Raw genomic sequence first — 11,381 nt, 5'->3', positions numbered from 1 at the left:
TGGTTTCATAATTGACCAATTATCATTTCACAAAATCGTTCTCTAGGAAATTACCTATTTTGGTTTGCCAAGAATTGAGAATCAATCGAATCATCTTTTTATTATTTTTGTATATATATAATTAATTATTTTTGTATATATAATTATATCATGTTATTTTTCGAGGTTGAATTAAAACTTAAGAAGCAGTTTCTACACGGAGAATTTTGGTTTCTTTGTATTCGCACATCTTCTTTAAAGGAATGTGACATAGGAGGCTGTCTAGAGATGAATTCAGTATTTGGTTATTTCAGTGTAATTTAAATATCACTTAAAGCAACTATTGTATTTTGGAACATTTCCTGTTTTAGATTAAAATTTTCTTATTTAAAATATAAAACGTGCACTAATATAGACAAAAGTACATTGATTAGTTCCTTTTTTCAGAAATAATGGTGCCCCTGAATGAATAAAAGTGTGGTACAGCTGCAAAGTAAGGAGGGGGGGCTCGGAGTCCTGGTGCCCCACCTCCTCACCTCTGGGATGAACCAGGCAGATGTTAAGATAATTACAGCAGATGGATTCAGATTTATGGCGCATAGTGTAAGTTTCGTCGAATTTAATTTTCTGAGAAAAATTATGGGTAATTTTTTTAGTCCTTCGACTGCCTTAGATGGGAGGAAGGCAAGCTACAACAATTTCTAGTCCGAGCCACCTCGCAATCCTCGTCCTTCTTTTTAAAGTGTCTAATTGCTTTAAAGATTCCAACATGATGTACTCATTGCAATTCTTTAGTCTATCCATATTTGATGCTCTAACATGGCCAGATATTTGAAAAATAGTTTTATATATTCAAGAATTAGAAACTTTAAAACAACAAAATAATCAAAGGACGAGGATTTCGAAGTGGCTCGAACGAGAAAACGGGGAGAATGTGGTTCAAACAAGAAATTGTTGTGGCTGGCCTCCCTTGCCTTGCCTACAGCAGAACAAAAATAATGAGTAAAGCTCTTCTGAATTAAGAAGACAAAATGATAAAAACAACAATTTCTACCATTTAAAATAGAACCAGGGACGCGAAGCAACCTGAAAGTCTTATTTTTATGTATTTTAAATTATCAAATGTAAGTTCTGCTATGTGACAATGTTTAAAATATATACCCCCCTGTTCTAGTGTGTTCTGAGTGCCAGTCCTATTCTCAGCTCCTGCTTGAGATTAGTAGATGTTAGAGTTGGAGGAGATTCTTTAATTCATCTGGATTTCTCTCAGACTACAGTCAGAGCACTTATCCACTTTCTATACACAGGTTCAGTTTGCTTATAATCATTTTAAATAGACTCCATCCCAGTTTAATTTTCAGAATTTTTTAATACAATTTTCCTCTGTTAATCGGGTGATGATTTTTAAAGAAAATTTTCCTAGATTTTGTTTTAAGGATAAAACAATTTTTGATACTAACTTTAAGAATGTTTTTAAATTACTTTATCAATTATATGTTAAAGAAGATGAAGAAAATTATTAAAACAATTGGGCTTTTAATTGTTTCAATGTAAACACATGGAAATTTCCTATTTTTGCGTTTTCATTATATTATTTTTGTATGCTTTTTATAATTAGGGTCGGTTCAAATGAAAAGAAGCTTTAAATCTGAATTCAACAAGCTGTGTGAAACTTTAAGGTAAAATAAAAGTTAAGGAAGATTTACCTATTCAAAGTCATTAATTTATTAATTTAAACTATTACTAAGTCCGAACCCCCATTAATTCCCTACGCCCTACAATATTTTTTCAATCTTTATCTTTAAATGGGATAAAATTTGACTTTTTACGGCAATAGTAGAAAAATGTGCATTCCTTAATGTTTTAGATTGAATCCTTCTGTTACCGACGATAGCTTGCTGTCGGAGCAGGATGAGGATCAGTCGGAGAGCTTGCGGCAGGAGCTGGTTCAGGATCGATCCGAGAGCTTACTACCGGAGCAGGTACAGGATCGGTCGGAGAGCTTGCTACCGGATCAAATTCAGGATCGTTCCGAGAAAGCTCCGGCTCTTTCTAGCTCCGAACTAGATTCAGTTCTGTCCAAGAGTTCAATCAATGAAAACATGATTGTGAATCCTGAAGTAAACAATGAAGATGTTACCGACGGAGCTAATCTTGATACCCGGAAGAATGATAATGATCTTGATAAATCCATATCTCCAAGTTGTAATAATGTGGAGAAGAGTGAACCCGCGGTGTGTGATAAGGAAACCAACGGTGATAAAATAATGGTTGAGTCAACGGATAAACTTGATAAACTTGAACTCAGTCCTGGTGAAGTTAATGTAATCTCTACTGAGCCTGGAGTACCTGACACATTCTACTGTGATATATGTTTTAAAATATTTACTAGTAACTCAGCTTGGGATAAACACTTGGAAGCCGAGCACATTGTCGGGGGTGCAGAGCATATAGCTGAGGGGGACCAGGATAGATCTTACGACGAAACCCCAGAGTCCATCTCAGGTATGGATCATTCTATCCTTGTTCGCCGTAGAGTTTATGATTATATAATATATATATTTTAACTCACGAAACGGATTTCTTTCTCAATATTTTATTAGGTATAATATTTGTTTAGTTTTCTCAATATTTTATTAGGTATAATATTTGTTCAGTTTTCTCAATATTTTATTAGGTATAATATTTGTTCAGTTTTCTCAATATTTTATTATGTATAATATTGTTAAGTTTTCTCAATATTTTATTAGGTATAATAATGTTAAGTTTTTTCAATATTTGTTTAGTTTTCTCAATATTTTATTAGGTATAATATGTATAATATTTGTTTAGTTTTATCAATATTTTATTAGGTATAATATTTGTTTAGTTTTCTCAATATTTTATGAGGTATAATATTTGTTTAGTTTTCCTGGATGAATTGAATAAAGTTCACGGGAGCAAGGAGGAAGTTAAAGATGCTACAGAGAATATTATTGAAGAGGGAACGCATACGGAAGAACAATCTGATTCACCAGTATTTACAAACGACAATGAAGAGTCTGCTGAAGATGAAAATGATCTATATCCTGAGCTGGAGAATGATCAAAACTCCTCCCTGGATAGTGTGGATAGATCAGATAACGAGTTCAAGATGCCGGAAAACTTTGATATTCCGCAGGATTATATCCAGGAAATTGTTCCCAAGAAAAGTATTAGTCTCCAGCCTGAGGAACTGCTGGCCAACCTCGGAGTTCCAACCAATCCTATTTCTTTAAACTCGTCAAGTTTAACAACGAAATCTTCCACAGCTAAACCTGTTGAGCCTGCGCGAGTTTCTCCTGATCTGATAACCTACTACTCCAGAGATACAAACTCGAAATCAACTAAAACCACAAAGCGTCATCTCTCCGGAGATTCTAAACGGAACCGGAAACATCAGAGTTATGTGACAGAACTATTTGGAGAATGTTCTCAGGAGAGTGAAGGTCCTAATCCTGACACTCCTAAGGTTCGAAAGGAGTTTGAGAGCTGTGGAGGAACTGCTACAATTCTCACAGAAAACCCTAAATCTGAAAATGCTTTAGGTAAGAATTTAAAGCCTTTTTTCGTTTAAATAAAGAATACAAAATTTATTTGCCATGACTGTTAGTGTTTAATGTTCATCGCTAAATTGGTTCTTTTTTCTGTAGACTAGCAGCTTACATAGAGTCTTCTCTGGGTTCGAGGTTAGACAGGACAGTTAAAGAAGTTGTCTGTCTTATAAAGGGTTCCTTTGCAGGGGCGTACGAGGGGGGTCTGAGCCCCCCGTCCCCCCTGCGCGTGCCCCCTCCGAGGGGAAAGGACTCTTGGGGGGGGGGGGGGGTTCTTTTAATATTACATCTTCCTCGGGCAATCTACATTCTACATTGTATTGCATTGCACTCACCCTAACTAAAAAATTAAGAAAAGAATTAAAATATATTCTGATTCACAACAATACCCTTCAACGCTTTGTCTGATCAAGTATTGCATTAAACATCCATGTTTCCCATTTTAAAAACTGAATATTTTTTCGTGGTTTCTCTACAAAAGTGACTCGCGCATTTCTTGCTTCAGAAACGATGGAGAAATTAAGGATTCAAAGGTACATCAGACATGCCACTTTGTAAATGGAGGGTCACTTGAAATTGCATGTATTCCATTGAAATATAATTACATTGTATAGAAAAAGAATACTTCAAAATCTCACTTTTACCCTTAACTAAAAAAGTTTCATTAAAAAAAAGCTTTAATCAATACTGCCTTCAGTGTAAATATAAATTTGATATCATAATTCAGCATAATTTATTATACAATATGTATTAATCCTATGAAAATGTAGATATTTTTTTAGAAACGTTTCCATCTATATTTTTCATCCCTTGAAGCTTACACCACAGTATTAAGAGGGATTGCCTGATTTTATGCCCCCCCCCCCTGGCAACATTGTGGCCCCCCCCCTTTTAAAAAAAAAGTTACATAAATTTAAGTTTACATAGTTAAAAAAGGTATCAATATTTTTTTAAAAAAAGGGGTTTTTTAAGGGGGGGGGGGCACAAAGGACAAGGTCGTACGAGGGCAAATGTGCCTTTCCACACACGTATGCTTCGTACGCCCCTGTTCCTTGGCAGTCTTTGAAAATATCAAATTTATTGGAGGGATATCTTCAACAATTCCCGCCCTGGAAAACGAATGAGAACTTGCAGACTTCTTTGTCTTTGTAAAGGTTGGATGAAAAAGGTTGGCAAGTTGAATTTGGGCATCGGCTCCCATGTCTCAGAAAATGGCTTTTAGCTTATTAAAAATGTTATTGAACTTTTTTTACTAAATAATGTTTGCGTCCAGTAAATATGTTCAAATTAAAAGAAAATGTTCAGGGTTTATTGAACATTTTGTATAGCATTAGTCACCTGGAGTTTAGGCCAGAAGCCTTGACCTGTCTCCAATCAAAAATCGATTTTCTAATTTAATTATGTTTTTAAACAAAATTATAATAATCAATTTCGCCATAATAATTCTCTTCATTCGTATCCCCCCCCCCACACAAATATTGATGTTTATCCTAAGCTGAAACTTTAGAATGGGATATCCTTAATCTGAGTATCCAATGTCCACACTTTTGATTTTCTTCTTGATCCTCTTTTTTGGATACCTACTGTATAAAAGTTACGTTTGATAACAATCACAGATACGATGCTATATCGATTGGACTAATATCCGATATAACTTAAGTGTTCACTAGCCGGGTTTTAGAGCATTTAAACAAATATGAATTTAATCATGTTAAAATGAACTTGTTAAAAACATTTTAGCACATTTGAGGACTATAGCCATTTTGAACGCTAGTCTTAAAAAACATTAACCCAATGTTCGTTCAATCGATCATTATTTCAATTGATATGACACCATCAACACCAGAATAGCGCAAAAAAACGGGTTTTCAATAGTTAACGAGGGCATCTCTAATCTCTAGAAATTAATCTAAAGACTAATTTAGTCTTTATATTAGCAAAAAGAGATGATCAAGCATTGATCTCGATATCCACCATTCTTAGGTTTTCAGCTCTGAGCTGAAAACTTTAGAATTAGAATATTCACTGTGGAAACTTATGAATTTCTGAATCCTTTCTTTTGGTACACTCTGATTGGTAGAATTCTAGGTACTTAAGTGTAGAAGGATTAAAATAATCTGGAGATTAATAAAAAAGAGGAGATCAAGCATTGATCTCGATATCCACCATTCTAAAGTTTTCAGCTCTGGACTTATAAAGGATCAGGACCAGAGTTCATCTTTTCTTCCTTGTCTTCCCTTGCGTATGTGCTTTAATGAGCATAGTACACATCACAGACTCTGATCAGATTGTATCTCTGTTTCATTGTTTCCTTTCTTCGATAAAAATCTTCCATAAACTTGTGCACAATCCCATATTTGTATTTCTTCTTTCGTTTAGAAAATGTAGATCTGAGTATCCTTGATGAGCTGCAGGATAAGGTTGCTAGGGTTAAGAAAAGGTTGGTTGAGTCCGACTCCGATAATCCGATCTACAAGGAGAAAAGAAAGGTATCAAAAGTTTAATTAGTTTTAACTTCTATTAATAAAGAATGGGAGAAGGGGGTAAGGGGATATTTTTATGAAAACAGCAAAATAGGTTTTCCCTTCAAATAATTTCATCGCTTACTTTTTTTAATTACACATTTTTTCTTATTTACATACAGTTTTGATAAAATGTTTTTTTTTTATTTTAGAAAAAGAAGAAAAAGCGTCAAAAAGAAAAAGATGAGTTTAATCGGTCCAACAAATCAGCAGAGCATAGTCATTCACCCAGTCCAGCTAAACATCCCACTTCGAGTCAGTCTAAACTATCAAGCTCGAGTCAGTCTAAACATTCGAGTTCGAAATCCTCTAGTTCGAGTCTACCTAAATCATCCAGTTCAAGTCATACGAAGTCTAAATCAAGTCCTGTTTCAAAAGTCTTGGATTTGAAACCTAAGGCTCCCTTCAAATTTGAGGATGATAATGATTGGCTTGTACCGGACGACTATGAGGTAATAAAACTCGTTCGTTCTATTTTTCCTGGTTTTATTTTCACAAACTTATCACTGATTTGATATACTTGAGCCATAACAAATATACATGAAATTTTGAGGTTTTTATTTTTCATAACAGAAATTGGAACTTTGTAGAGAAATTGTTAATCTTGAACGCTTTGTGCGCACTTTTATATTTGAGAACAATGCTTGATCCTTGAATTAAAGTTATACCTGGAGGGTATTACCATCAATGGATATCAAAAAGAAATTAAATTAATGATGAAGATGGAGATCCATGCTTGATCCCGAGGCTCCATATTTGTAATGGATTTTAATCAAAATCAGGAAATTCAGGATCTAGATCCTGTCTGATCTCCTGGTCCTATCTTTCCCTTACCGTGTCAAGCGTGGTTCAGGTGTACTGGCAGCTGAGTGTGTAGCTCATCCGTTGTGTCCGGAATATCCAAGAAATGGGGGCTTACAGAGTCATTCTTTTACAGCTCCCAAAAAAAGCGAATTCTTAGTTTTATCATTAATTTAAAACTTATTCAAGTAGAAGTTTTCTTTTCGTATAATATCATACAAATCTTCAATTAAATATCAAATAACTTAATTCAGAAAATGTTCTTTAATTCCAGGATTCCAATTCTGATCGTGAAAGGAGTAGAAAAGATAAAAAGAAGAAGAAGAAGAAGAGGCTGCGAGCGGAAAGTGATGAAGATGTCTCCAGTGAAGAGGATGAGAGAAGAAAACGTTTGGACGAACGGTAAGCAAACCCTAACTGATTTTTAACTTTTAATTTTTTATGAACACAACCACTCTAAAATTTGACTGTTTTGATAACAGAAAGCAGAAGAGAGGTGGAGACGTCCTGGCGTGGATGACCAAGAAAGCCAAGATCAGTGTCAAGTTCCAGGACGAAGGAAAGGAGAAGATTCTTGATAAAGCTATTTATATAATGAAACTGATCGGGTCGGATTCAGACGGCTCAAGTGACAATGATAAGAAAGTGCATAGAAAAAGGTATAGATGTTTAAATTGAGAAAGATTTAGTGTTGTGAATTCCTAATCTTTATGACGAAACTCTTCGCTGATATATATAGCTAGCTCTATATAAAAAAGTTCTTCGCTCCTATATATATATATATATATATATATGTCAGCTATAGCTGGCCAAATGGCTGGACCTAATGGGCTTAATTTTTGGGGGGGGAACCCATGGGTACCCGTTGCGTAACACTGGCTAAACAAATAATTTTTTTTCAAAAATTGATTTTTTTAATTCGCTTTTTATTTAAATTCTATGGGCAACGCTGGGCACTCCAGCTAGCATTTATTAAAACTAACACAATATTAATCTACTTCAGGGACTTGCCAAATTCTGACGCGGAGGAGAAAAGAAGTCGCTCCTCATCTCCTCACATTATTAAGAAAAGAAAGAAGAAGAAAACGAAGAGAACTCTGTCTGAAAAACAAGAAAAATGCATTGAACCGGAGACGGAAACCAAAAAGTTTAAAAGATCTGTTTCAGTTCAGGAGGAGAAGCGGAGTTTTTTACCAGTCCTCAATCGGAGTATTTCAACTTGTGAGGCTGTTGCCTCGTTTAAGATTCCAAAATTAGCAAAACCTAAACCTTCAAGTGAAACCTAACCCTGCAACCAACAAATCTTCCGATAAGACCGAAATCTTGAACCTCGGGTAAAAGTTAAAAACAATTTTACAAAAAAGAACTTTTTATATCTGACTGAGGATCAAGTTTTCAAACATCACAGCCAAGCTTCCAGTTCAGCCTAAATCTAGTAAATCATGTAAAAGTATTATCTTATATCAACACATTCACTAGTTTTGATCCCACGGTTCGAAATGATCCCTTTAAAGTATTATGCGGATACGGATATCACATTTAGAAGAAAAATTATCTAAACGTTTTATCTGATTTTTTCTCTCAAAACAATTGATGTCAGAAGTACGCATTAAGTTTTATAGGGTTAGACCTTGTTACTGCTTCCACAACTAAAGAACGAACTTCCTTCGCACTTCAACAGATATCATATCCACACAAAATTTCCAACCTCTTTAGACTATTTTTCAGCTGCCTAGGTTCAGGTCCATTCCACCGAATTAAACTTGAAAAATTCAAAATTAAAGCACTGTCTAACCATTTGCGTAATAATTTGAACAACTTCTTACCGAATGTCATTATTAAGAAGCTTAAATTTCTTGAAGAGGGGAATTAAATATCAACAATTAAGCTTATCTGTATCCGATCCGTTTTGACATGAACTGGAACGAACCCTTCTACTAGAATGGATCACCTATATCAATTGGAACTATGTAGAATGTAATCAATAATACGGGTTTCTGTATTACAAACACAGAATAACGAATCACATTTGGTTAAAATATTCCGAATGTACTTTACATGATCACCCAAAGTGCAGAATCTCATTTCTGACGTACATTATTCAGTTTGTTTTTGTTTGTGGCCCTTTCAAATTCTGCAGTTTTTTAAGGCCATTTTTTTAAAATTCTATCTGGAAAGCCTATTGTGATAATCATTCCGATCAAGTCTTAAGCATCCTTATTTTCAGTGATAAAATTATTAATGTAAAATTTCATTCTAGTTTTTAATATTTTGTGTATGAAAGTATTCCACTAGATTTTGCCTTATATTTTCTTGTCTTGTTGGTATATAAGTAAGCAAAGAAACCAGTGATTGTTAATTAGAAAGACGACTATTGAAAATTTTATTTTTAAAAATTTGTGATAAAACTTTTGAAGAGTAGGTTTTAACTAGTGGTAGAATGGAAAGTTACGCACTTGTGTAGACCGTTTTATGGTAAAATATTATTTTTTATAAATTTTCCATTAAAATATTGAATGCGAAATATAAATTATGTTCCTTAATCTTTAAAGCGAAATCAGAAATGTGGGGATATTTTTTCACTTTCACTGCGTTTTCTAACGTTTTCTCACTATGAAAATTGTATGTTGTAGTTGTTATAAGATATAAAGGAACTGCACAAAGTGAATATTGATATTTTAACTTTTAAAATATCAAGGTTCCGCGACATCAGGTTGCCCTTGGCATTAAGAATTAGATTAGAGTTTGAGACAATTGATCAGTTATAATTATGTTACGATAAAAATTTATATTTTTACCAATTTAATAATATCTAAATTATTAAGTTTTTGTTAAATTTATACTAAATTCTATTATGCGTGTTCCTTCTATGAAAAATTACGAAATATATTCATTCTGTGTTTTGATGAAAAATAATATGGTGCTTTTATATAAAAATTGGAGTAAAGTAATATAAGTTAAATTTTGAGTAATCTTTTATTTTCTTACTGTTAGAGGGGATTTATAATGGTTAAAATTGTGAATTATAAATTATTGGAGCAAACCTTGAGACTATATGTAATGTAACAAATTTACTATGAAAACAATGAAAAATTGATTTATTTCAAATATTTTTCAAAAAATTGGCCACAACATATTCTATGGGTCTTCTGACTATTATGGGATAAATTGTTTTCATCACACAGGTCTATTAATATACATGGGACTAAACCCTTCATTATATATTATTCAAAACATATGTAAAATAGTCGAAATATTTTTTCAATCCATTCTCTTCTGAGCTTTTGTTTTAATAAAATATTATGTTGTTATTCTAAAATATAGGATTAAAGCACCTGAAAGTTTTCTTTATCTAAGTATAACCCATATTAAAGAAGACAACGGAATAATTTATATAATGTCGTCTTGAATGTTGTTAAGTGTTATAATCAGGGAGTAAGGAAAATAAGGGAGATACAACTGACGCGGTTCGCCCTACCATATGATTATACATGCTTTGCAGACGGTACTCCATTTCTATAAGAAATATTCAGAATAGGTTATTGTATACGCGGTAATTGTACAAATACTTCATATACAAATGGAGTACTCGTCTGCAAAGCATGTATAATCATATGGTAGGGCGAACCGCGTCAGTTATGTCTCCCTTCTATTCCTTACTCCCTGGTTAAAATGCTGCTTAACGTTTTGCACAGAAAAGGATTCTGAAAACAATATGTGTAATTGACAAAAACAAGTCAAAATTAAATAGTTGAAAGTTTTTTCTGAAATAAATAAATAGCCTTAAAAGCTACGCAGAATAATCTTATCAAAAAGCATTATAAATCTAGTTTAGTATTTATTTTCAAATACATAATGCAATATGATAAAAACAATTAAACAAATATTTACAATGAGCCAAAATGAAAAAGCTCTGTTAATTAATTTTGTTCTGTCCGGAACTTAACGCAAACTATTCATTTTGGAACCACAACTTAATAAGCATCCAACAGCTACAGAAGTGTGAAAGCGACCTACAGAAGGTCGGATACACTACTTTTTTTTCAATTGAGTGTTTATCCGAAATACAATTCATCAAACCAACAGAAAATCAAATGCGGGTAGGTCCGAATTATCAGAGGACGGATTTAACGTTGAGCGGATGTAATACATCTATATATAAATTTGGCTTGTCTGTTTGTCTGTTTGTTTGTTTGTATCCAATAAACGTCAAAACGGCTGAACCGATCGGGCCCAAATTTTTTGTGGGACATCTAGGGACCCCAGGGAAGGTTTATGAAAAATCAAAATTTCAAATATTTGTCTCCATCAAAATTCGATCGTCATTAAATTTTTAAAAATTTTGAAAATCCGCGAAATTTTTTGCTAAGGCTAGAAAGAAGGGCGCGAAGCGCCTTGAATTTCTAGTTTTTAATACTGCAGTGTACTGTCTCCGTGCTGTCAATAAAACACAATACGGATGTCCAAGGAGAATAGAATATATATTAAAGTGGAATTTACTAGAAAA

General features: G+C 33.6%; 1 protein-coding gene across 12 annotated transcripts; it reads left to right on the top strand.

The window, feature by feature from the left end:
- The first annotated feature begins 406 nt into the window (after positions 1-406).
- Positions 407-9,842, top strand: LOC111696350 (uncharacterized). 12 transcript variants are annotated; one of them, XR_002764069.1, is made up of 11 exons: positions 407-582; positions 1,154-1,286; positions 1,598-1,658; positions 1,847-2,484; positions 2,886-3,545; positions 5,931-6,040; positions 6,226-6,525; positions 7,149-7,276; positions 7,357-7,533; positions 7,878-8,366; positions 9,588-9,842. XR_002764069.1 is itself a non-coding variant. In XM_023465940.1 (10 exons), exons 1-10 carry the CDS (start codon positions 445-447, stop codon positions 8,158-8,160), a joined length of 2,628 nt encoding a protein of 875 aa, XP_023321708.1. In that variant the 5' UTR covers positions 407-444; the 3' UTR covers positions 8,161-9,417. The 12 variants fall into 12 exon arrangements, 1 of the variants encoding a protein (XP_023321708.1); XR_002764068.1 differs by having other exon boundaries at positions 9,573-9,842; XR_002764061.1 differs by having other exon boundaries at positions 7,878-8,610.
- The last annotated feature ends 1,539 nt before the right edge of the window (positions 9,843-11,381 follow it).

Source organism: Eurytemora carolleeae, unplaced genomic scaffold, assembly GCF_000591075.1.
Source record: "Eurytemora carolleeae unplaced genomic scaffold, Eaff_2.0 scaffold28, whole genome shotgun sequence".
Classification (NCBI taxonomy): Eukaryota; Metazoa; Arthropoda; class Copepoda; order Calanoida; family Temoridae; genus Eurytemora; species Eurytemora carolleeae.
The sequence above is the reverse complement of the archived record's forward strand: the minus strand, read 5'-3'. Positions and strand labels throughout refer to the sequence as shown.

Excerpts from the sequence above, each read along its gene's own strand:
- LOC111696350 (XM_023465940.1), top strand. The coding sequence starts at position 445 with ATGAATAAAAGTGTGGTACAGCTGCAAAGTAAGGAGGGGGGGCTCGGA. Across the intron at positions 6,041-6,225 it reads TCTACAAGGAGAAAAGAAAG|AAAAAGAAGAAAAAGCGTCA; the intron begins GTATCAAAAGTT and ends TTTTTATTTTAG. Across the intron at positions 7,534-7,877 it reads AAGAAAGTGCATAGAAAAAG|GGACTTGCCAAATTCTGACG; the intron begins GTATAGATGTTT and ends AATCTACTTCAG.